This window comes from Megascapheus bottae, unplaced genomic scaffold, assembly GCF_031878675.1.
Source record: "Megascapheus bottae isolate mThoBot1 unplaced genomic scaffold, mThoBot2.hap1 HAP1_SCAFFOLD_50, whole genome shotgun sequence".
NCBI lineage: Eukaryota > Metazoa > Chordata > Mammalia > Rodentia > Geomyidae > Megascapheus > Megascapheus bottae.
Window position 1 is genome coordinate 1,843,969 of NW_028327837.1, and position 27,262 is coordinate 1,871,230.

Below are 27,262 nucleotides of genomic sequence, written 5' to 3' on the forward strand. Positions count from 1 at the left end.
ATTACTGCTTGTGCGCTCTCTCTCTCTCTCTCTCTCTCTCTCTCTCTCTCTCTCTCTCTCTCTCTCTCTCTCTCCCCCTCTCTCCCCCCCCCTCTCCTTCGATTTCAACTTTTAAACTTAGGGCTTCTCTTAACTCTTGCTCAACTTTCTACACCACGTCTGGCTTTGACCTCATCTCATAAGGCACACTGCCTGCCTCCTTTAATGCTACTTATTGTGAACAGGGAGTCTCCCAGACTTTCGTGATGGGTTGGCTTTGAACATGGACCTACCAAATCCCAGGCTCTTGATTATCTAAAGGAGAAGTATCTGGTAAGAAGAGCTATTTCTTTTTTTTCATATATTTTTATTGTCATTATTAGAAATGTTACATTATATTCACCAGATAAAAGGTGCATTACTTCACAAACATTGATACCCTTTCTTATGTCTTGGTCCCCATTTCCCTCCCTCCGCTCCGCCCCTCATCTTGTTTTTCCCCCTTCCCTACCCTATTTCAAATAATCAAATAAGCATATGTACAATATATCAGACAACAAGCTGAAAAACCGTAACAATATTTGATAAGCCTGGAACAGCATAAGAGATGAGAGATAACATAGCACGTTAAGGATATCAATCACTCATTATATGGCTTTTGTTTCTATATCCAGGAGGTCCTTTCATTTAGTATCATACCATATGGCCTTATGTATCTCGGTTTGTTCTGTTGTAAATCTCTGCTAGGGGAGCCCAAGGTTTCTACTGATTATGACAAATGAGGAAAACCATTGAGCCTATGTTCCTTTGAGTCTGGCATAAGAACAGTTATTTGTTAACTGTGAAAAATGAGTCTTGGGCTTTTGGCAAAATTTCTTTCCAATTGATTACAATGTAAACACCAGGATAATGGGTATCTTTCTAGCTGACAACTGCCCAACCCCTGACTGTCAGGGTAAAGAGATGAACATTGGCATGCTCTGCTCGTCTCCCTGGACAATGATCCTCCTAGAGATTCACTTGTCTCTCAGCTTTCTTTCCATGGAGGATCAAGGTCTCATTAGGAAATCCGTTGTCTGAATAGGGACTTTTCCTCCTTCTGGCTTCCATCTCAGGAACAAAGGAAATTTAAATCTTTCTCAACATCTTCATTGGAAGGGGTGCTAGAGCTAAAATTCTTTGCTGACAGATACCTTGTCCATCATGTCAATACAATGCAAACATGCGTAGTTTTTTCACCGATGGTGTCTCCATAGGTTAATATTCAGAAAAGGAAACTGATTCAGTTTTGAATATATAACACAATTTTAACATGGCATGAAGCCATGATTCCTAAGTTCCTATTGTATATATGGGTTCCTGGGCTTTCTTCCATTTGGTTATCATGCATATTGGTTCTTTAATCTGTGTGTATTCACAGCAAAATATCCAATGTGAATCTATGCTGAGCTATATTTAAATTAGCCAAAAAACATTTCATTTTATTTTCTGATCCAATTCATTAAAATGAAATATTATGTTTTTTGTGATATTAAACATCCTTCTCAAACACTTCTCAGACACAACTGGTTAGATTATGTCAGATTCTTCACTCGCTCAATCCACATACTGAAGTTCACAGCACAGCACACGATATATTTCTGTCCAGATCTTTGGCACTAATGATTTTAATATGAAATGATGAATTTAAAACCTCTGAGAATTATCGAATTCGAAAGAAGCTAAGAGTTAGTAACAAAATAGGATTCACAATTCAGAATGTTTAGTCTTCGATTGGGATTTAAACTTTTATCACATGAGGCATATTTACTTATTTTTTTATTTTTCTTGGATGTAGGACCTGAATTCTGGGCCTGGGTGTTTCCTTGAGCTCCTCAGCCCAAGGCTACTGCCCTACCCCTTGAACCACAGCACCACCTCCATTTTTCTGGTGGTTAATTGGAGATAAGTGTCTTATGGACATTAGGGCCAGGGCTGGCTTTGAATCCTGATCCTCAGATCTCAGCCTCCTGACTAGGTAGGATTATAGGCATGAGACACCATGCCCATCTACATGAGGCATATTTATTATCAGAAGCACAAATCATAATCATCCATTTTGAGTGTAACTCTAAGTATCATATTGAATATAAGATATTGACATTTCTAAGGAGTGTCCCAATATTCATACTTATGAAATGAATTATAGAGCACTTAATGTTTGTCCCACTGATTGTTTAGAGTAACCTGGGATATAAATTCCTTTGGCTATATTATTGAAAATACAAAGACCCCTTATAGGAGAAGATAGAATGTAAATAAAGAACATACCAAAGGTTATGTTCTCTCACACATGTCTTGACCTTCTGCTGCATTAGACTGAGTCATGTCCTGCCAAGAAAACCATTATCTTTTCTCAGTCTCACCTACTAAAATCAGATAAATCATGGTATTTAGAGCAAAAGAAAATTTGATCCTTAAAGAAGCAAAAGTGCAAATCCTCAAGTATTCAAAGTAACCAAGAGCAATTTTTTTTTGCCAGTCCTGGGACTTGAATTCAGGGCCTGAACACTGACCTTTGGCTTTCTCAAGGCTAGAGCAATATCACTTGAGCCACAGCACCACTTCCAGCATTTTTTGTGTATGGGGTTCTGAGGAATCGAACCCAAGACCTCATGCAAGCAAGGCAAGAGGCTACCACTAGGCCACGCTCCCGGGCCTAGCAGGAATTACTTCAGTGACCCAGATCTTCATCACTTGAATATATACAGAAGCTTACACAAGATAAGTGCATGGAACCATTTTGGTGGCTAATTTATTGGGTGCAATTGAAGCAACAGGATCAAAAGAAACAGTAGGAGGGGCAGGAGTTTGGCATAGTGGTAGAGTGCTTGCCTAGCTTGCGCGAAGACCCTGGTTCGATTCCTCAGTAACACATACATAGATCAAAGCCAGAAATGGTGCTGAGACTCAAGTGGTAGAGTTCTAGCCTTGAGAAAATCCAAGGACAGTGCTTAGGCCCTGAGCTCAAGCCCAGCACTGGCAAAAAAAAAAAAGTAAACAGTAGGGCCAGGAGCAGGAGTGGATAGTGAAACTCATTACGAAGCCCCATTCTGTGGCTTGCTCCACTGATCCTATTCAGAGAGCTTGATGACTTAAAAATTATCAATTCACAAGGTCACTTTTGACCTGTAATGAAAAAGGCAAATGCAGTGTACTACTTTAATTATTCTGTGGATCTACTTCTAAGCTTACCTTTATTAGCTATCATTTTGATTGACCATTTAACATAACAGTAAATCTGTTGAGAAAATTTCAGTTAAATGACTTTTTAGAAGTAAATTGGACTACTTACCTTGCCCTCGTGCCTACACTGGAGTTTGTATCCTTAGCTCTTCAGCCTCAGAGGACTGAGCAGCACACTTCTTCAAAAGAACTAAGCAAGGAGTCTGCAGAATAATGGGATGAACAATGAGCCAGTGGGAGATGTGGAGATCACATTCTGACAAGATGCTTGAACTTCCTCTCTTAGCAGGAATGGGACAGGAAAATGTGAGAAACATGTATATGACATGAAAGATCATGAATACAGGGGTTGATACACGACTTGTATGGCCAGTATGTCTTTTTAGGATGTAGAGCCATTGACCAGGAATCCAAACACCCATGTCCAGTCACAACTTCCTGACACACAGAGTGATAGCTAGGGTGCATAGTTCAACCAGGAATTTATTGGGAATAAAAGCAAAATAGAAGGACAAGTCATGAGTTCAAGCCCCAATTCCAATACCAGGAAGTACATAAATGACAGATAGAAAATACAGACTTATAGATGATAGATTGTATAATCATATCTGCACATAGGTACTTGTATTCAGGGAGGAATTATCTGAACATATTAATATTCAAAGACATCAGCAATCTAACTTGTTATGGAAATCTAGGAGATAATTTTGAAACTTTTTGTATGGTGACAGTTTCTATGACTAGTTTTTAATCTTTATATTCATCACTATTCATTGCTTCAGAATTTTTCTGTGAAATGCTGTGTAAAAATTAAAAGAAAAAACAATGCTTGACCTTTCTGACCCAGAGTCTATAAACCTAGCCTCAGGTATCTTCAGCTAATCACAGTCCTTTACTTATGATATTCAAATATCTATTGCTGAAGAAAGCACTTAACCCTACATTCCTATACATGTTCTTTCTCATGATCTTTTCTTTCGTTCCAATTAATAGCACTGCTGAGAATTAGTCTCTTCACTAATAACACTTTTCTATGTTTTTAAATCTGCTTACTTCAGAAAGGCGAAAAAGCAGATTACATTGAAATGCAAACTTGCCTGCTCTTGTTTTCTAACACAGTAAGCTTAAACATAGGGCCTAAATGTTATCCTTTCCCTTTTTACAATCAAGGCTAACATTCTACCACTTGAGTCATAGCTCCACTTCTGATTCTTTGCTGCCACTACTGGTTTCAATCTGGTCCTCAGGTCTCAGCTTCCTGAGTAGCTAGGATTCCAGGCATGAGTCCCTGGTGCCTAGCTCAAAGAAAATCTTTATACATATGTCTTGCCACTGAGCAAAAGCTCAACACAGAAAAAAAAGCCATATAGTATGACGCTAAATGAAAGGACCTCCAGGATGTAGAAACAAAAGCCATATAATGAGTGATTGTTGTCCTTGATGTACTATGTTATCTCTCATCTGTTTTACTGTCCCTTGGTTATCTCATATTGTTATAATACTTCACCTTATTATCTGATATATTTTATATATGCTTAATTGGTTATTTGAAATAGGAGAGGGAAAGGGGGAAATTAAGTTGTGAGAGGGGAGGGGGGAGGGAAATGGGAAACAGGACATGAGAAAGGGTATCAATATTTGTGAAGTAATGCACCTTCTATCTTATGAATATAATGTAACCCTACTATTAATTACAATAAAAATATATGGAAAAAAAGAATTGTGCTTGAGAGACAGCAAGGGAAGAGATGATATTGTCCACAAAGGAATGTACATTTTACTTGATGAATATAACTAACCCCTCTGTACATCACCTTTATAATGACAATAATACAAAATAACTAAATTAAAAGAACCATAGAAGGAATCTGTAGAATAATGATATAAACAAAACGAGCTGTGGGGAGTTGTGAAGATCACATTCTGACAAGATGAATTTCCTCTTTCAAGAGCAATGGAATATTAAATGTGAGAAGCCTGTATGTGAAATGAAAGATCATATATACATGGGGCTCCGATAAGCCCTGTATGGCCAGTATGTCTTTTTTAGGATGCAGAGGCCACTGACCAGTAATCCAAACATGTATGTGCAGATACAACTTCCTCAGACACAGAATCATAGCTAGGGTGCCTATTTCGCCTAGTATTTCAGTTAGGAAAAAGCCAAAACAGGAGAGCAAGTCCTTGAGTTTAAGCCCCAATGCCAGTACTAGGAGATAGTATCTGCACATATGTGTATTTATATCCAGAAAGGAATCAACTGAACATATTAAAATTCAAAAGCATCAGCAAACTATCTGGTTATAGGACTAAGTTAGTGGTTAATTTTTCTGGATGATGGCGGTTTCTATGGTTTTCATGTTTCTTTTTCTTTATACTCATCTCCTAAATTGTTTTATGAAAAACTTTTTGCCAGTCTTTGGACTTGAACTCAGGGCCTGGGCACTGTCCTTGGACATTTTTGCTCAACACTCGCACTCTGCCACTTGAGCCACAGCACTACATCTGGCTTTTTCTATGTAGGTGGTACTGAGGAATTGAACCCAGGGCTTCATGCATGCTAGGCAAGAACTCTACCACTAGGCTATACTCCTGGCCCATTCTCCAATCTTTTAATTAAAACAGATTATTTTCTTTGGGCTCCCCTACAACAATCCCCTGTGGTTTGGTTCCTAGTTAACATTTCTACTAAAAATAAAACCTACTTCCACCCATCACACCGTGCCCTTAAATCTCCCCTTATATCCCTCTGTGCCATGCTATACAACTTTTAATTCCTCAGATGTCCTGTCCAATCCCAACGTGTGCCAAACCAACCTCTGCATTGTCAAGTCCCTGGCCAGTCCCAATGATGCCGCTTTGGGTGCAGCTCCTCCTTGACCAGATGTATGGACCCAGGCTTTTCCTCCCCCTGTAAACTGGTCTTTCCAATTCTACAGTACACGCTGTACTCCCACACTTAGTTTAAAACTGTAAACACCCAAGCCCTAAACCCTCATCCAGGCCAACAGAAATGGGCCATTTTTCTCCCAGTTCTTGAGGGAGTAAACTTGGTGTCAACTATGGCATCCTTAGGGCTCTCTGGTGGGAGTCCCCACCAATAACTCGGTGAACACTTACTCTCCTCTGTTGAGGGTTCTCCAACGCCCTGTGCCTTTTACAAACTCAAATAAACATAAAAAAAAGCTGAAGTGGTAGAGAGCTAACCTTGAGTTAAAAAAAAAAAGCTTAGAAACAGCACCCAGGCCGACTGAGGTCAAGCCTTTAGGGTACAGACAGACAGACAGACACACACAGAAACTACAAATGGATACATAGAGCCAAGTCTGCTGTACAAATAACTGGCTCAGGGACTAAAGCTTGAGCTAACAGGAGATGGTTTTTACTGGATTCCTTCCTTCAACTCCACTCAGTCAGGTAAATGAACCCAATAGGGTGACTCAGGCCTGGGGGTGGGATGGGCCACGGTGAGCCAATCACCACAGGTTGCTTCTGATTGGCTAATTGTAGGAGCGTCTTCATGAATCGTCCAATGAGAAGCGTCCATGGCAAGAGGCACACGCTGCTGGCGTGAGTGGGGCTGTCTCCTCCTGAACTTTAATTCCCCTTGGCGGAGTCACTGCTCAGTAACAACTCCTGCCATCCCAGTTGGGGAAGCTGAGCTGCGGTCCTGAGCGCGGCCTCTCGGGCTCTTCCCTGGACGCCAGCGCCCTCCACCCCGGGCCTCGCCCCGCTGCTGACGTTTCTCCGGGTTAGACTCCCACAAACGTCACCGCCCGGGCTGGTTTCAGAGCCGCCCGCGGGGGTGTGGGGTGCAGTGCCTGTGGATCTCCGCGAGGACAGCGGGGTGCGCGGGGAGCGGAAGTGGTGAGTGCGGACCCCGGTCCGCGGTCAGGATCCTGGGCGGGGTGGGGGGCGGATCCGGAAGGCAGGGGCTCAGCTGGGTCTGGTAGGCCCTAGGGGGCCGGGTAGTGAAGAGCTCCTCAGCCCTCCAAGGCCTGGAGAAGGGCTGGGGCGGGGCGGGGCTGGCAGCGGGCACCTGAGTCCTAGGAGTCCTGCCGCCCGGTCCTGGCCATCCTGTCTGCTCCACAGGAGGTGAAGTCACCACAGGCTGTGTGGGGTGGAGGAATTTATTATTTGTAAGAAGGAGCAGGGGGAATATGGTGTCCCCAGTCATCTGTCCTTTCTCCTGGTTTTCCTAAGAGACTTTTCAGGGCCAAGGGAAGCAGGGTTTAAATCCCCGGACCATTCTGAGTGCTCCCAAGATAAATAATGTGAATTTTCACCTGTCTCCTAAATTACCAAACACATTGGAGATGGAGATCCATATGCACATCTGGTGGTCGTGGATGTTGGAGAGATCTGTTGTCCTCTCTGACATGTGACTGATTTCAGGTTTGTTTTATGATGTCGATGTAGGTGTGTGCATGTGTTTGTGTTCATGTATGAGTCTGGGCTCTAAATTCAGGGCCTGAGCTTTTTCACTCAGGCTGGTGCTCTACCACCTGTGCCACAGCTGCCCTTCCTGCTTTCTGGTGGATAATTGGAGATAAGAGTCTCACAGATGTTCCTGCCCAGTGTAGCTTTCAAATCTCATCCTCCTGAGTAGCCAGGATTATACAGGGTACTTCTGCCCCTGGCAACAGGATGAATGTTGACTTTTAATGGTTACTTTTTTGGGGGAAGGGGGGTCATGGGTCTTGAACTCGGCCTGGGTCCTGTCCCTGAGCTCTTCAGCTCAAGGTGACTGCCCTACCCCCGAGCCACAACCTCACTTCTCATTTTTTAGTGATTAATTGGAGATAAGAGCCTCACAGCTTTTTAGTGCCCAAGCTGGCTTTGAACCCTGTTCCTCAGATCTCAGTCTCCTGCGTAGCTAGGATTACAGACATGAGCTTCTGTGCCAGGCTTTGTGCCTCCATTTCTGTGTCTTCCCGTTAGCCCCTGGAATTCATTTAGATAAATATAATATAGGATCAGAGTAGATGTTGATTTTCCTTCTTTGAACCTTGAGTCATAATTAATTGTTCTTTCAACAAGAGGTGAACTGTTTAAAATTTAAAAATCACAGTTCTGTATTACTTTTAACACTATTTAAATATTTCAATTAAGAGATACAATGCATTAAAACCAATATCAAATTGTGTGTCTACAGGAAAACTGTTTAACTATTGTAAATATAATGAATTTTAGAGTAGAAGAGATGGAGTTGACAAAGTCAAAGTATTAAAATTTTCAGTACTATTCCAACACTGGTGGCTCACATCTGTAATCCATGCTACTGGAGTGTGAGATTTAAGGATCACAATTCCAAGCCTGTTTGGAAGAAAAGTCCATGAGATTCTTATTTCCAATTAACTACTGAAAAGTAAGAAGTAGAGTCTTGGCTTAAGTGGTAGAATGCCAGACCTGAGCAGAAAAACCCAGGGATGTTGCTCAGGACTGAGTTCAAATCCCAGGACCTGCACCAAAAAACAAAAAAAACAAAAAAGGTGGGGGGAGCGGGCAAAATACTTTCAAAATAACATGCTGAGTTGATGAGTTGAAAACTCACTCTTTAAATTAAAAGTGTGTGTGTGTGTGTGTGTGTGTGTGTGTGTGCACGCGTGCACGCGAGCATGTGCATGCACATGCACATGGATGCGTTCTCAGGCACACACGCGCTTGGGTTCCTGCATTCGTGAGTGTTTATGCCTAATAGCTAGGATAATCGTAGCCGAGGCTATGTTCCCAGCTTGAAGACCTTCTTTTTTCCTTTTCTTTTTTTGTAGGTCATGGGGCTTGAACTCCAGGCCTGTCCCTGAGCTCTTCAGCTCAAGTCTACTGCCTTGCCCCTTGAGCCACAGCCCCACTTCCAGTTTTCTAGAGATTAATTGGAGATAAGAGTCTCAGACTCTTCAAACTTAATAGCTTCTTTCTGGAAGATAGGCTCCCAAACTGTACATCAGGGATTAATAATACCCCTGGATAACCCCCTGGTACTATGAGGACTGAATGTGTTAATTAGTATAAAAAGTGCTTAGAACAATGCCTGGCAGATAGAAAGCCCTCAATAACTCATATTACTTTGATCTTGAAATCACAGGGATCTTGTTTGTGATAGGACAGCCTGGCTGACTTTGTGGTGACCGAGTATCTCTCACCATGGAGGATCAGAGAGATGAGCCAGGAATTGCCTGTCAACCTGGCTTCTTCTGCAGTACGTTTGCTTGTGGCTAATGGAGGTATTCTCTTAAAAAAAAATCCTTGAGGATTTCAAATTGCTGGCTAACATATTGGTCCTAAAAGTTGATTGAGTTGTGAATAGGTATAAAAAATGAAAACAACTCAGAGCGCTCATATTCTCTTTACTATGCTGAAGTTAGATCTAAAATGCACTGGGATATGACAAATGATAAAGGAATTCTAGCTACTCACATACAGGGAGACCAGAAGAGAATTCTCTTGAAAGAATCACAAAGGTGCAATGCCTGAATACCTTTTCATATTTATATAAAATAATATATGTACTGAAATGAACTCCAAGATATAAAAAAACAATGGACTTTTTTTTTCCTTTTTTGCCAGTCCTGGGGCTTGCCCTCAGGACCTGAGCACTGTCCTTGGGATTTTTCCGCAAGGCCTAGCACTCTGCCACTTGAGCCATGGTATCATTTCTGGCTTTTTCTATGTATGTGGTACAGAGGAATTGAACTCGGGTCTTTGTGCATGCTAGGCAAGCACTCACTACAGCCAGGTTCCTAGCCTGGTCTATTTTTGTCTGAAAACTTGACACTACTGTCAGCATTAACGTCACCACCTAGTGCAAGAATAGGGTCAAATACTGACTGCGTGTAAGTTAATGTTGCACGATCTGTTCACAGGACAATGACAGGAGGTATAGCTTCTTCATCCCATCTTCTCTGTTGTTGCTGATGTTTCTGATCCTTTGGAATTCAGTGCTTAGTGTACTGGAAAGGAAGTCATTTTTCTCAGGAGGAATCAAACATATATGTTTCTGCTTCACAGTGTTAAGAGTTTTAGAACTAGAAGACATTCAGCACAGCCTACAGATACTTCTACTAGTCTAGTTTTGTGATATTTTGAGGTCTGAATCGGCCAAGCCCACTGTTGTGGCCTGCCAGTAAATTCTTCATTACCATCATCAAAGCCAACATGAATGTTGTGCTCAAAATCAGATGAAGGAGAAATCTTTTTACCTTTTTTTGTTTGTTTTGGTCATGGGACTTGAACTCTGGGCATGACTGCTGCCCCTGAGCTCTTCAGCTCAAGGCTACCCCCCTACCCATTTAGTTACAGCACCATTTCTGGGGTTTTGGTGGTTAAGTGGAGATAAGAGTCTCATGGACTTTAGTGCCCAGGCTGGCTTTGAACCAAGATCCTCAAATCTCAGCTTCCTGAGTAGCTAGGATTTCAAGTGTGAGCCATCGAGCCCAGGTTTTTACTTTCTTTTTCAGTGCTGGAGAAATGTGAACATAGTTATTCCTGGTTTTTACAAAGAACGGCAGATGGGGCAGATGTTTCAAATTGATTCACTGATAAAGGATTTTGGATTCACTGATGAAGGATTTTTGCCTCTAGTGCCAAATATAACTGCTCCTCAGGAGGTGTGGTGGTGCTGGAGGCTGGTCTCCCAATTTTCTATTATCAGACATGATTCAGAATTTTGAAAAGATCATAAAAGCCAGCTATCACACTGCTTGATATTTATTTAAATAGGCTGAAGACACTGCATATAAAATTGTTTACAAGAGTCTGTCATACCAGCCACTTGGGACTCCGATGTGGAAGAATCTCTTGTGCCCAGGAGTTTGATGCCATCTTGGACATTATTAGGACAAGCAGGTGGCAGAGGAGGAAATATCTCTAGTTCCAGCCCTGTTGAAGACCTCCAGAGGGGCTGGGAAGCTGCCAGAAGAGGAGCAGCATTGGAGCACAGCTGGGACAGCAGCTATACCCCAAGGACCAGATAGGACAGGTCTGGGCCAGAGTGGAAGTAAGACAGCCACTACTGCAAGTAGTCACAACTGTGAGAGCAGTGACCAGATGTTAATTATTCTTCCTCCTCCCCTCCCCCTCTCCCTGTCCCTCCCCATCTCCCTCCTCTTCCTCCTCCCTCTCTTCCTCCTCCTCCTCCTTCTTCTTTTGTCAGCCATGGGGCTTGGACTGTGGGCCTGGACATTGTCCCTGAGCTCTTCAGCTCAAGGCTACCACCCTACCTCTTGAGCCACAGCTAGTGGTTAACTGGAGATAAGAGTTTTACAGACTTTAGTGCCTGGGATGGCTTTGAACCGTGATTCTCATATGTCAGCCTTGTGAGTAGCTATGATTACAAGTGTGAGCTTCCAGGGCCTGGCCACATGTTGATTCTTAAGTGAAAGGCTGATTAACATCTGACCATGATGGGTCAGATGTTTTCCGGTTTCTGGGTTTATTGATAGAAGGAAACCCAGAAACATAACATTTACATGGATAGGGAGAAAAGAGCTTTGCTTTCTAAAGAAGGCAAAAATAGAATAGAATTGTAGAGAAGGGATGAGAAAAGACAGCAAAATTGGTTCTTACTCTAGAAATCCTTTGTGTATTTTGGATACCGAGGCCAGGACTTGGATTTAGGCATTGTCTCTTAGTTTTTCATTAAAGGTCAGCACTCTACCACTTGAGCTACACCTGTATATCCAACTTTTTTTTACTACTTTATTGGGAAATAAGAGTCTTACAGTTGGGGATGGGAGTTTGGCCTAGTGGTAGAGTGTTTGCTTAGCATGCATGAAGACCTGGATTCAATCCCTTGGTACCACATACATAGAAAAAGCTGGAAGTGGTGCTGTGGCTCAAGTGGTAGAGCTCTAGCCTTGAGAAAGCCCAATGACAGTGTTCAGGCCCTGAATTCAAGCCCCAGAACTGGCCAAAAAAAAAAAGAAAAGAAAAAAAATGTAACAGTGGCCCACACTGGCTTTGAAACTTGATCTTGAGATTTGGACTGATTCCAAATTTTTTGTAGATTGTGCAAAGCCTGAGCGGTATGAAAACTGCACTGGACATCTAGTTGGGGTTGGATAACCAACTCATTGGTGTTGTAAACAACAGATAATAGTTATCAAAAGTCATGACAAACTCCTATAGTACAGGTTATTGCCTTCAAAGAACAAACACAAGTGGTGTAACAAAAGCCATAAAAAACCTAAAGGACAGCATCTAGGCCCTGAGTTCAAAGCCCCCAAAGAAGTTGAGAATATACAAAGTTATTCCTGGTACAGAGATCCTAAAATATCTTGAAATCTGATAACCAATTGGAGTGTCTTTGATTCTTTTCATAAGCTGTTTTCAAATATTGTCTGAATGCATGGGAACATGAACTCTGCCAGAGTGCTGCCTCTCTGTAGCATTGGCAGGCTGGGGACTGGCAGCCTGGCACCCCTGACTCACCCCTCTTAAACTGTCAATACTCAGGAAGCTCAGTTTGAAGCTCTCTTTGGCATGAAAGTCCATATCTCCAATTAATCACCAAAAAGGCAGAAGTGGAGTCATGACTCAAGTAGTAGAATGCCAGGCCTGCACAAAACAACTTAAGGAGCCGGCCGAGGTGGCTCACACCCGTAATCCTAGCTACTCAGGAGGCTGAGATCTGAGGATCACAGTTGAAAGCCAGCCCTGGCACTAAAGACCATGAGACTCTTATCGCCAATTAACCACTAGAAAAGTGGAAGTGGTGCTATGGCTCAAGGGGTAGGGTGGTAGCCTTGAGCTGAAGAGCTCAGGAACAGGGCTCAGGCCCAGAGTCCAAGCCCTACAATGACAAAACAAAAACAAAAACAGCTTAAAAGGGATAACACTAGGCTGAGTTCAAGACCCACAGGACTGGCTATCTGGTAGGGAAAACATGTTATAGATTGGCCCCTTTAGTGGATAGTGACTATATAGTGAGATGGATTGGGATAAGCCTGAATGCTGTTACAACTGAATTGTCAGCTGCTGGATAATTAAATCATGTTCCCAAACCACAACATATTAGTTGTCACAAGTGATAACAGATAAGTAGAACACAAGTCACAGCCTTCCCAGGTTGTAGGGAGTGTTTCATGACTGGTTGATTTTAGGCCTCTGGAAAAATCTTTCATGATGGTAAGAGTGGAATAGAAGGCGGTGTAGAGGAACCAGAGTTCCATTTCCTGGCTGCTAAACTTTTCCTCAGTGTCCCATAGAATGACCTGTGTTGTACCAGCCCAGTGCTAGTGGTCTCTAAGGCCTTGAAGCATTGCCGTGTTGGTTTCCATCAAACCATGAGCCACTGAGGCAGCTTCTCCCAGCCCCTTTTCTTTGTCTTTTTAGTATTTTGTTTTTGTCAGTGTATATGTGTGTATACTAGTCCCAAGGCTTAAACTCAAGACCTGGGCACTGTCTCTTACCATTTTTGCTCTAGACTAGTGTTCTACCACTCAGCCATAGCTTCAACTTTTTTTTGATGATTGAGATAAAAGCCTTAATGGACTTTTGTATCTTGTCTAGACTGGTTTCAGATCTCACACCTTAGCCTCTTGACCAGGTAGGATTATAGGCATGAGCCACTGGAACTCAACTGAAATGCTCTTTTGCATCTCCATTTCAGTAGGTTCTATTATGATGTGAGTGGAAGATGGAAAATTTCTTATTCAGGACTTGAGAGTATAGGATGAAATAGATTTCTTCAAATAAATTAGTTGTTTATTTCAGGCTAAATTTACATAATATAAACAAGTGTGGATTTACTGTGTAGGTGAATACTAGTCCATGCTCACTCTGGTGTGTCTTTCTAATCTTTTTCTCTATCCACACTTGCCAAAAGATGAATTACGTAGACATTCTTTATATATATAAATAGTTCTGTTCTGTTTTTGTGGTATCTTTGTTCAGTTTGGCTATCAGACTAATACTGGCTTCACAGAATGTGTGGCAAAGTTCTTTCCTTTTCCATTTTATGGAACATTCTTGATTCTTCTTTAAAGGACTGGGAGAATTCAGTAGAGAGAACATTTATTCTTGGGCTTTTCATTACAGTGAGACTATTACTGTTGGAACTATTATGACCAGCACTAAGGGGCTCAGGTGCTTTCCCTGCAGGTTTCACTTCTTTCAGATCTCACCCATACAGAGGGGAAGCTAGGATTATAGGCATGAGTTACTGGCCCCAGGAGATGGGAAATGCTCATTTCCAGCCAGAACTAGCCAAAAAAAAAGATGGCTATTGAATATTAAATTGTTGACTAGGCAACACAATATATGTGTTTCTCTTGTTGTTGTTAATAAGTTGAATCTCATTTCCAGTTCTGTGGCTTTTAACTCTTGCTTTTGGAATTATTTGTGGAATATTTTAGGAGACTGTGAACTTTTAGAGGATGTGGCCATCAATTTTACTTTGGAAGAATGGGCTTTACTAAGTCTTTCTCAAAGGAAGCTCTACCAAGATGTGATGGGGGAAACATTTAAGAACCTGGCCTCCATAGGTAAATATTCCCTTACTTAACTGTGAGCTGTTCCTGCCCTTGGTAATGCTGCATGATTTAGAATGAAAAATGGAACATGTAGATGAATATATGACTGTAAATATACCATGATCTCATTATGCCATGAAAAGTGATGTAGTCTTAATATTGTTTCTGTAATATTGAAGGAATCAATGGTTTCTGTGTTTGTATTTTAGAAAAGAAGCAGGGACAAGAAAATAGTGAAGTTAACCAAAACTCCAGGGAAGAAAAAAGGTAATTGCACTAAGCAGAAACAATACTGTTCTTTCAAATATTGTAGGGTGGCAGGAAATTTTTAAACTAAACAGATAATGCAAATACATAAGGATAGAAATTGACTTAATCTTAGGACATTTTTCTTTTAACATGTATACAAGTGGAGTTCCAAAATTTGTAAATTCAGAAGTCTAAAATATGACACTATGGAGACCATTTGGAGAAGACCGTGCAGGCACAGGAGATACTTTTTAATGGTTTAGTGCTTTAAAAAAAGTTCTTAGTTTGTCTGTCTTTTGTTTTTCAGAACTATATTTTTAGAGAGGCTCTATGGATCTGAAGAAGAGGGTCAGTTTAATGAAGCCTTCCAACAGAATGTAGAACATACCATGAATAAGAAAACTCTACCCAGACTTGCATCTTTCAAAAACTATATATTTGGAGAAACCATCCTTGCTCCTTCACCCATGGGTATGCCTTTCAGAGCTCACACAGGACAAATATCTTTTCAGTATCAGGACATATCAGTATATGTGGACAGCCACAACACTCATAAAGAATATGGGAGAGCTTACAGGAAATTCCATCAGGGGAAAATCAGCTGTGGAATGCACAATGAGGAAAATCCATTTGCAGCTAAACAATGTGAAAACTCCTTTAGCAGTTTTTTTCACAGACAAGAAAAAATTGACACTGAAGTTAAACACTGCTGTGAAAGTCTGCATTGTAGAAGATCTTGCCCTCATTCTGGTATTCTTCAAGGGCATGAAAGAATCCACCCTGGTGAGAAACCCTTGGCATATGAGCAATGTGGGAAATCCTCTTTTTCTAGTTCTCTTAAAGCACATGAAAGAATTGACACTGTCAAGAAACCCTATAGATGTAAGCAATGTGGAAAAACATTCGCTTTTTCTGGTGCCCTTCGAAGACATGAAAAAGTCACACTGGAGAAAACCCCTATGAATGTATGCAATGTGGGAAAACCTTCCCTTTCTCTAGTTACCTTAAAGAACATGAAAGGATTCACACTGGAGAGAAACCCTATGGGTGTAAGCAATGTGGGAAAACATACGTTTTTCGCAGTTCCCTTGGCAGACATGAAAGAAGTCACACTGGCCACAAACCCTACACATGTAAGCAATGTGGGAAAACATTCATTCTTCTCCATTTCCTTCAAAGACATGAAAGAATTCACACTGGAGAGAAACCCTATGGATGTAAGCAGTGTGGGAAAACATTTGTGTTTCCCTGTTCCCTTCGAAGACATGAAAGAATTCACACTGGAGAGAAACCCTATAAATGTAAGCAATGTGGGAAAGCATTTGTTCTTCCCTACCATCTTCACAGACATGAAAGAATACACTAAAGAGAAACCTTACAGATTTAAGCAGGATGGGAAAATATTTGTTCTCATTATAACTCTGATTACCTAGAGTTATAGGATGAGCCCCTGGCTCCTGGCTGTTTTTGCTCTTTTGAAACAGGATCTCACTATGAGTGTAACCCTGGCTAGCTTAGGGCTAGTGATTTTCCTTCAAGAGGAGAAGCTGTTTCCTCTGTATCCTTACAGTTATCATTGCTATTTGGTATCCTGGGATGAAGAGAGTTCTTGGCATAGACTGCTCTTTTTCTGCAATAATAAACCAATCTAGGATCAGAGCCCCGTGATCCTCTGTACCCTGAGCTTTGGGAGAGTGTAAGTAGCTGTTTATTTAGATACAGGCATCTCCCAAGGTCCCCAGCTGGGGATGGGATCCCTGAGATTTCCAGAAGGAAGTGGGCAGATACCAGCAGCCTGCCTGGAAGATACCAGTAGCTGAGTGAAGGATGGGTGGGTGAGGAGGCATGCCTCAATCTTTTCACTCACTGTAGATCTCACTGTCCCGGGCTGATATGAGACAACAGCATAAAAATATTGCATGCATTTTGTAATACTGAACATGTAACTTTTCTGTGCACACACACACACACACACACACACACACACACAGAGATATGTGTGGCACCAGTAGTACTGAGGATTGAACTCAGGACTGGGCATTGTCCCTTAGCTTTTGAACTCAAGACTATAGCTCTACCACTTGAGCCACATCTCCAGTTCTGGCTTTTTTACTGATTAAATGGTGATGACTCACAGACTTTCCTGTGCGCCCCTAACCCCTCCCTGCTTTGATACTTAATCTTCTGATCTCAATCTCCTGAGTAGCTGGAATTCCATGTGTGAGCCTCCAGCACCCAGGTTTACTTTGTTTGGATATACTATACCCAAAACTGTAATAGAAACAGCACTGTTTGCATCAAAACAGGCTGGGAGCTGGTGCCTCATATCTGTAATCCTAGTTATTCAGGAGGACTCAAGATCTGAGGATGGCGGTTGGAAGCCTGCCCTGGAAAGAACTTTCATTGAGACTCTTATCTCTAATTGACCAAAATGAGGAGGGAGGAGAGAGAGGTAAAAAGGAGGAAGAAGAACAGACAAAAGAAACATAGAAAAAAAGCAAGTGCCATAAGATGAGCTAAGGCTTGAGTGGTAGAGCAGTACCCACCCCGGCGCCAGGCCCAAGGAGACCCATGCGGGGTTCTGTGCCTCCTGTGCTACACCGAAGGCTGTGGGCCTTGAGGGGCCCTGAGGAACTGGACTCGGCCTGATCCTGCCAGGTGCTGAAGGGAGCAGCATGGCAGAAAGTTGCTGCATCCTCCTGAAGTTCCCAAGTACATCCACTACCCAGAGAGCAGAGCAAGGCGGTTTCCAGTCTAGGAACCCAGGCCTTGTCTCCCACTGTCCCCTATGCAGAGTGGGTGTGCCTGAGAGCGTGGGGGCAGGGCCCAGAGGAAGGGAGTGGGGACAGCACAGCCCCAATGCCAGGGCCTCCAGCCAGTCTGCTAGGGTATAGGGGCGTCCTCACTGACGACCAAGCATAGGACGGGTGAGCTAGATCCTGCCAATCACTGGATGCCATTGGGAAGAGAGGAGACAAGTTGAGCTGCTTCCTATAAATTACTCCCAAAGCTGCAGAACTCAATCTGCCAAACTCCAGTTTTATCTTTTTCTTTGGTGGTCTTCGGGCTTGAACCCAGAGCCAGGGCTCTGTCCTTGAGTTTGTTGTTTTGTTCAATGCTCTCACTTTTACCACGTGAGCCACAGCACTACTTGCAGCATTTTCTAAATAGTTTGCTAGATATTAGTCTCATGGCCTTTCCTGCCCTGGCTGGATTTGAACCACTGTCCTTAGATTAGTCTCCTGAGTAGCTCTGATTACAGGCATGGGCCACCATTGCCCATTTTTAGGGTCTGTTGTGTATGTGCACACACGTGGACGTATGTAATCACTGAAAATTGTTCCTGGTCATGGATGATCATTATCTGGGTGGTGGTGACCCACGCCCTCGTTTGCACTGTGTTCCCACAGGACCCTGTGGACATCTCTGATGTAACATTTAATGCCCACATGCCTGATTTCTCCTCCAGTGACAGGGACATCTCATCCCAAACATCTAGAGTAGGATCAGAATGAAGATAAGTGAACACAAAATTAAAATCATAAGTGTATTCTGAGTGAATTAAACTCAAGTATTTAATGAGTAAGTAAAGTGCATATGCATTTGATTAATATAGCCATACTATTCAAAGGACTTGTATGAAACTGGAACCTGGTAAAATGAGGTAAGTAGGGTTGGGAGAGATGGGAAAGGAGACATTTATCAAGGTGCAGTGTACTCATTAACTGATTTGGTTGAATAAAAACTTCTTTGCACAACTACTTGGAAATAATCACAGAAGAGGGAGCATCAGCTCCTCTCAATCTCACTCTCACTCATCTTGGGATTCCCCTGAGATGGAAAGGTGGTCAGATGTTAGAACTCTCACAGTGACAAGGGGCATGACACTTGCTTGTTGTCTACTTCCTGACCTTCCCTGCATGATGCCTTGAGGCCTTCTCCCTTTTGGCCCCACTCTCGTTCTCCCTCACCTGGACTGTAGTCCTCTTACCCTGGCCAAGCCTTTCTTCATGCCATCCTTCCACATCCCTGGGATATTAGTTTTCCAACTCTGCCATTAAATGCTACCACAAGGAAATCCAAACAGCAGAAATGTATTTCCTCAGACTTCTAGAAGCTATATGGGAAGCTGAGGTTGAGAGTATTGTAATTCTTGGTTAGCACAGGCACAGCTAACAGAGGAAGTGGAAAATAGGATCACTGTGGAGCCACACTAGAGGCAAAAATCAAAATACCTCAAAATATCCATGTGGAAAAAGAGCTTCCTGTATGACTTATCAGTTGAACTGGTAAAAGAAAACTTGAGGCCCTGAGTTCAAACTCCATTGATCATTTCCCCTCCCCACCCCATACACATAGATGAGAACTTGGCTGAGTGTTTCAATGGAGGGTTGTTGGAAAATCTGTGTGCCCATCCATCTATCTATCCAGTGATCTACTGATTGGTCTATCTCCCTGTTTTGGATGTGGACGTATTTCAGATTAATGAGATTTGCTATGTGCCAGTAGCTCACACCTGTAAACCTAGTATTCAGGAGGCTGGGATGTGGGGATTCAGTTTGAAGCCATCTCAGTCAGAAAACTCTAATACTCTTACCCTTAGTTAAGCAGCAAAATTCCAGCGGTGGCACGATGGATCATACAAGCACACTGCTGCTTAGAATAATGAGACATGGGAAAGGGAGGGAGAAAATGCTAGTATTGAAATTAGTATGCACCTAATTCCATAGGGCATTTCCTTTTTGTTTGTTTTTGGGTTTTCAGAGATCAAGTTTTTGGTCTGAGTGGGAGATGTAACCAGACTCTATATAGTAGCCATCTTTACCACACAGCTATGTCCTCCTCCCAAAGCACTGTTTCTTGTCATCAAATACCTTTGTAAAATATCTCTTTGCATTTGAACAATTTGATTTGGGGTGCTGAACAAAGAAGCTTACATTGGATTGGGAAAGACATATCCATTTCTTTCCAAAACACGTTCCAGCCTTCACTGGTTCTCTTCCAAGTTTGAAAATGAAACTCATCTGTCATTCTAAAACTGAATTAATTCCTGGCTTAAACAGTCATGGAAAACAGATGTGTGAAGAGAGGACTTCTTATAAGCAGGCTCTTCTGAAAGCAAAAACTGAGAGGCAAAGGCGTGGAATTTGACATAGTCCACATCCTGCATAGATTGTTTTCCTAGAAAGCACTTCAGGCTGCATGTGCACCTGGCTGCAGCGACTTGACCATCATTTAACCTTGTATTTCTACTACTTAACTTCCAAAGAGAAGAGGAATTGTCAGGGTTTTTAGCCCTCAGTCCCTCCTGACCTGCAGGAGGGATAGGGAGAACACGTCCTGACCAGGACGAGCCCAGAAAGGAGTGGGCCGACTGACTGCCCGCACCCAGCCCTCCCTCACCGGAAGACAATCAGACACATCAGGGAGACCCGTCAAGGCAGGAACTCGTTTAATGAGGAAGTACATTCAGCTAATATAGGTTGCAGGGGCCTATCAACACAAAGGTGGGCAGCGTGGAGGAGTTCCACATGTTTACTCTCACTCTAGGTCTCAGCAGAAAGTGATTCACAATACCAACGGTATAGCTCAAAGTTAGGCATGTGTTCATACATGACAGCTCATTTCTTTGGGTGGTTATCTGACTCAGTGATGCAGATTCATGGGTCAGCCTGACCCTGCACTCTGCTCCCAACAAGGAACAATTATCTTTTGACCTGTATATTGTTGCCTATTTAGTTTCAGAACTGAAAACAAGGACATACTGATACCGACAGCCTGTCATGTGTATTCTTTATTGTTACACTACTCTAAATTATTTAACAGTCAGATGACAAGTACATGGACTCTGCAGATCTTTACATCAGCACATACGTGAACAACATCACTCATTTAGATGGTACCTGTGAAGAAATTAAACAATACACAAATTTAGTATGAGTAGTGTAGAAACATCATTCTATCTACAGGGCTGAGTATTGAAACCATGGCACGTGCATGCTAGGCACACAGATCTGCTATTCAAGCCACACCTCTACCTGTGCTATCTGTGCCAGGCCTCTCTGCAGTACTGAGGTTTACCTTTAGAAGCTTGTGCTAGAGGAAGCCTGAAAAAGCTTTTGGCAATGCTGCTTCATCATGTGAATCTCTATTGTGCCCTCAACATGGCCAGGAGTGGACTGGTGACCCACTGGCTCAACTGGATGATAATATTACCGGGAGGATGCACACACACATACACAGTCCTGGGACCTGAAATCAGGGCCTGAGCATTGTCCTTGGGCTTTCTCAAGGCCAGAGCTCTATCACTTGAGCCATAGCACCATTCCCAGCTTTTTCTATGTATGTGGTACCAAGGAATCAAACCCAGGTCCCTTGTGCATGCTAGGCAAGCACTCTACCACTAGACCAAACTCCTGTCTCAACTCCCTAAATTTTGACTGAGGATGTAATTTCATTAGAAAACCATCACTGCTCATTTAGCAGTTATAATCATGCCTGATGCCAAGATTTTAACACTTTACCCTCAGTAAATGATGTCTATACACAATTAATTCAGTCAGAAACCTTGGATTTAGGTGATAAAAAAAAGTTTCCATGCTAGATGTGGTGGCTCACACCTTTAATCCTAGCTACTCAGGAGTGCCTAGGCCCCAGAGTTCAAGCCTTGCAATCGATGTGACTGACTAAAAAAAAAAAAGTTATCATTAAGTGTATAGAAAGGCAGTCAAGTAGCTGGGCACTAGAGGCTCATGACTGTAACCCTAGCTACTCAGAAGGCTGAGATCTAAGGATTGAGGTTCAAAGCCAGCCAAGGCATGAAAGTCCATGAGACTTTTTTCTTCTAATTAACCACCAGAAAACCAGAAGTGGCACTGTGGCTCAATGTTGGAGAGCACTAACCTTGAGGTGAAGAGCTCAGGACAGCTCCCAGGCCCAGAGTTCAAGCCCTATGACTACCACCACCAAAAGACAGACCGCTCAGAGTTCAGGCCCCATGACCAACCAAAAACAAAAAGTCTTGGCCAGGAGCATAGCCTAGTGGTAGAATGCTCACCTAGCATGGATGAAGCCCTGGGTTCTATTCGTTACTACCACATACATAGAAAAGGCCAGAAGTGGAGCTGTGGCTTTAGTGGTAGAGTGCTACCCTTGAGCAAAACGTGTCCCAGGACCGTGCCCCGGCCCTGAGTTTAAGGCCTAGGACCGCCCCTACCCCACCTCACCCCCCCAAAAAAAGGAAGGAAAGAATATCATGTGCAAAATAAGGCAGAAATCCTGAGAGTAAGTCCACTGGCAATTGTCAACAACCCAGAAAATAGGAAAAAGGGGACTTCATGGATAGATTCTTTTCTACCACCCGAGCAAAAACCAAATGGTAGCAGGCACTTCAATATGAAACCTGTGTTCCCCAGAGCCGTGATGTAAGTTGGTAGTACAGAAGCTACTTTCTCTGATCCTTTGTAACTGCAATCCTAGAAAATGTGAACCCATTGGAACAGGGTCTCATACACAAGGGATCCTATCAGGGTTTTCTAAGAGTTCTCTTCACTGGTAACTAGAACAGCAAGAACTCCATCTCCACACTGGTGTCTTGGTCATTTACTCAACTTACAAAAGGACAGAATGGCACAGACAAAAGCTGCACTGTTGTGACATTCAAACTAGTTCCCATAAACTTGTTGCCTTGTCTCTGTACATCTTTTATATACATCCCTATATTTGGATATCTGACCTTTTTAAGCAAACCTCTCCCATCATCACTGTGTTCTGGTTCTCTTGAGAACACGGAAGGATTAAATGATTCATAGAAAAATACCATGTGAATTCATACACTTACTTTTTCATCCAAATTAGATATAATTCACTAACAACTTTATATACTGTACATGCATGGGAATATTTCCTGCTTTTTCCATGAAATGAGGCCTTTTACTAAATTAAATGATGACCTCTGCAAAACAAAATTTTTTATGCATGATCAACCAAGAGTTCTTTCCTTATGAACCTATATAATGTTTACTGTGCTTTTGCTGCTTTCCTTATTTTCCATTTCATTAGCTATGTAGGAACTCAAGCTGACATACCACGTGTATTTCTGCTTCCAGGACTCCTCTGCTCCCTCCTTGCTGGTGCTACTCTTGGCTGCCTCTGATTTTTTTTCCCCAGACCTGGGGCTTGAACGCAGGGCCCGTGCACTGTCCCTGAGCTTCTTTTGCTCAAGGCTAGCCCTCTACCACTTGAGGCACAGTGTCACCTCTGCTTCTGTTTATTTGGTGCTGAGGACTCCAACCTAGGGCTTTCATGCATGCCAGGCAAGCATTCTACCACTAAGCCACATTCCCAGCCCCTGCCTCTCTGATTGATAAAAGGCTCTGCAGTACTCCCATCCAGTGTGATGGTGGGTCTTTCAAAGTAACTTGAGTTGTGTGGTGCAAAGAACGGATTCAGACTCCATTAAGCTATGTTGTACATAAAATCTGTTTCCATTCCCTCCAGTAAGTGTTTATTGCATATAAATCCTGTGACCATCTTCATTTAGTCTTGTAGTTCCTAGGACTTGACTTCCAAAGAGAACAGGAGCAATTATCTTTTGACCTGATCTGTTGTTGCCTGTTTACTTTCAAAACTGAAGACAAGGATGTACTGATACCCATAGCCTGTCCTGTATACTGTATGGTTACAATACTCTCAATTGTTCCACACTAAAATGAGCAGCATATGGACTCACCAGGTGTTTGGTTCCAGACAAGATCAGAAGTCATCGTCCCTTTGGGTGCTGGTGTCTTCACTATGAAGAAATTAAACACATACACAAGAATTCAGTCTGCAGCTAGGTAAGTGCTGGTGTCTCACACATGTAATCCTAGCTACTAGGAGGCTGAGATCTGAACATTGTGGTTCAAAGCCAGCCTGGGCACAAAAAGTCTGTAAGACTCTTATTACAATTAACAGACAGAAAACCAGAAGTGGCACTATGGCTCAAGTGGTAGAGCCCTAGCGTTGAGCTGAAGAGCTTAGGGACAATGCCCAGGCCCAGAATTCAAGCCCCACGACCACCCCCCCTCCAAAGAAAAGTCTGTACAGTGTAGAAGAAAATCATATTTTCCATCTACAGTGCTGAGTATTGAAACCATGATTGTCTGCATGCTAGGCACACGATCTACTATTTCAGCTATACCTCCACCTCTTCTATCCCTGCCAGGCCTTTCTTCAATACTGAGGTTTGATTTCAGAAACCTGTGCTAGATGAAGCTGCATAGGAATGAGTCTAGCTTTTGGCAATGCTGCCTCATCACATGAACCCCTTGTGTGCCCTCAGCATGGCCAGGATTGGATTGATGAGCCGCTGGCTCAATCAGATAGTATTTACTGTGAGGGTTGAGGCCAGATGATAGTAATTGGAAGGCACTCACAGTAGGAATGGCTTTGAAAGACCATTTCCAATTCACCCGCCCAATACAGTTCAAGGGTTAAAGCATCAGCCAGCAGCTCAAGGGAAGAAGCACAATGCCATACTACTAGTGCATGGGCACACACGTGTGTGCAAACACACAAGTTCACGGAAGTAGTTTTGGCTGTGAGTTTAAGGACTTGACACTCAAGTTGCAGTCAAAAATGCAAATCATATGAGACTGTAAAAAATGGTACTAAAGAGTACAATCAACAAGATGAGGGAAAAAAGGGAAGAAAATAATACAAATCTTCATGGTTCACTTATGTGAAGCACGGAGCTCACCAAACTCACAGGATGAGAAAGTTGAATAGTGAGTTGCAAGCTTACAGAAAAGGAGGAAGACAGGGTGGCTTCTGAGCATGGAGGTTCGGATTAAACAAAATGACCCAAAGTTGCCTCACAGCATAGGCAATGCACCTAACACTACCCAGCTGTACAAAAACAGATATGCTGGCACATCGTATGCTGTGGTTTTTATCCTAATTTTTTAAAAAATCTTAATTCTGGGAGGTCTTCTTTTATGACTAGTTCTCACTCCTTGCTGCAAACCTGTATCATTCTCCAATTCCTAAAATGCAAGGGAACTTTTAACGTTCACAACTAAGAATTTGATTTTAAAAACAATTAAATTTGTTCCGTTTGGTATTGAAGATGCTTTGTAAATCATTCACCTGAGGCCAAACAGGTATGGCTGAAGGGCTTCAAGTCTCTCCAGTAAGAGGTGGTGGAAAACTTTAAGGTTAGTATAATGAACCGCATCAAAGGACATGGCCTATCCTCTCTTGTTTGCTTTCAAGCAGCTCCTTCTTTACTCTCTTTCTTCCTAGAGCAGTATCAAATGTCTTTCTCACCTGTCTCTCATTGTTCCCTTTCTCCATTCTCTTCCTATACACTGGAATAGGCTATTATTCCTCTTTCAAAAAGCTGTGGAATAGAAAGACTATATTCTCTACAGGTAAGGAGACTATTGCTTTCTCCTGCTCCAATCTTGTGTGGCCAAGTGAATGAGCAAACTTTTCCACCTCACTAAAGGTAAAAGATGAAAGCCACCGTGGAGCTCCTCTAGGCAAATAGATGATTTCAGCAAAGGAAGTTCTGGGGCTTGAATTCAGGGACTGGGCACTGATCCTGAGCCTCTCTATGCTCAAGGCTGGCACTCTTAAAATTTTAGCCACAGCATTACTTCTGTTCTCCTGCTGGTTACATTTCTACCCAGGCATGCCTCACACTGTGATCCTCAGATCTCAGCCTTCTGAGGAGCTGCAAATACAGGAGTAAGCCGCCAGTGCCTGGCTCAAATCTAGTCTTAACCAGCTGATCTAAGCAAAAGACCAACATTTAGAAATAAAAACTGATTAATTTTTTTTCATCTTGGTGTTCTAGATTGGGCTGTAATCATTAAAATCAGAACACAGGGTCTGGTCATTTTCTGTCTCTTGGACCTAATGCATGTTTCACATCATTTGTGCCAATAAGATAGTCATCAGGGTAACTGTGCTCTTGGTATAAAAAAACTCATTCTTCCGTATTTTTCTTGGTCAGCCACAGGGCTTGAACTCAAGAGAATGGATGCTGTCCATAAGCTTTTTTTTTTCTCAAGACTAGCATTCTATGAGGTAACTGACAGCTTCATTTCTGGCAATTTTGGTGGTTAATTGGAAATAAGAATGTCATGAACTTTCGTGGCTTTGAGCCATGGAGGGGGGAGAGAGAAGAGAAACAGGAGAGAACAAGGAGGGGGGGAGGAAGAGAAAAAGTGGAGAAAGATAGAAGGAAAGGAAGGAAGGAATGAAGGGAGGGAGGGACAAAGAAAGCAAGAGAAAGCAAGCAAGCCAGCCAGAAAGAGAGAGGGAGGGAGGGTGGGAGGGATGAAGACAGAGAGAGAGAGAGAGAGAGAGAGAGAGAGAGAGAGAGAGAGAGAGAGAGAGAGAGAGAGAGAGAGAGACAGAGAGAGAGAGACAGAGAGAGAGAGAGGAAGAAGAAGAAGAAGAAGAAGAAGAAGAAGAAGAAGAAGAAGAAGAAGAAGAAGAAGAAGAGAGGAGGAGGAGGAGGAGGAGGAGGAGGAGGAGGAGGAGGAGGAGAAGAGGAAGAGGAAGAAAAGAAAAAGAAGAAAAAGAAAGAAAGAAGAGGAGAGAAGGAAAGCAAGAAAACAATCACGGAAGCCATGAACAGCCCCGGAGGAACTGGAATCAGCCTGATCCTACCTTGCAGTGAGAGGAGAAGTGTCCTCCTAAAGCTACCAAGAGCATCCTTTAAGCTGCCAGCATGGCGATTACCAGTCTAGGAACCCAAGGCCTTGTCTCCCACTGTTCCCTGTGCAGAGTGGGCGTGCCCGAGAGCGTGGGGGCGGAGCCCAGAGGAAGGGGACAGGGACAGCACAGCCCCAGTGCCAGGGCCTCTGGCCAGTCTGCTAAGGTCTAGGGGCTTCTTCACTGAGGGAACAGCATAGGATGGGTTAACTAGATCCTGCCAACCACTGGGTGTCATCGGGAAGAGAGGAGACAAGATGAGCTGCTTCATATAAATGAGCCCCTGAACTGTAGCGCTCCTCTTCTAAAGTACACTTTTGTTTTTGTGTGTTGGTCCTGAGGCTTGAGCTCAGGGCCAAGGCTCTGTCCTTGAGCTTGTTGTTTTGCTCAAGGCTCTCAACCACTTGAACCACAGCTCGACTTCCAGATTTTCTTAGTAGTTTGGTGGAGATACAAGTCTCATGGCCTTTCCTGCCCTGGCTGGATTTGAGCCGAGGTCCTCAGATCTCAGCATCTTGAGTAGCTATCAGTACATATGTGAACCACTGGCCTCCATCTGGAAGTCTGATTGTGTGTGTGTGTGTGTGTGTGTGTGTGTGAGTGTGTGTGTGTGTGTGTGTGTGTGTGTGTGT

At 42.9% G+C, this 27,262-nt stretch overlaps 2 protein-coding genes and 1 long non-coding RNA gene across 3 annotated transcripts in view; 1 reads left to right on the top strand and 2 right to left on the bottom strand.

The window, feature by feature from the left end:
* LOC150039056 (uncharacterized) overlaps nt 1–27,262 on the bottom strand; it is a 341,232-nt gene that overhangs the window by 46,618 nt on the left and 267,352 nt on the right. The window lies entirely within an intron of this gene.
* LOC150039059 (uncharacterized) lies at nt 14,582–19,607 on the top strand. The gene is given in 4 exon segments (XM_090328033.1): nt 14,582–14,687; nt 14,885–14,942; nt 15,232–15,860; nt 15,863–19,607. Coding segments are annotated over 4 exon segments (1,149 nt in total). The 5' UTR covers nt 14,582–14,653; the 3' UTR covers nt 16,291–19,607.
* LOC150039060 (uncharacterized) lies at nt 20,551–26,637 on the bottom strand. Its single transcript, XR_016534556.1, has 3 exons — nt 26,586–26,637; nt 23,656–23,715; nt 20,551–20,827 (listed from the first exon to the last, which is right to left on the bottom strand). It is a non-coding gene; the product is annotated as an uncharacterized LOC150039060 (long non-coding RNA).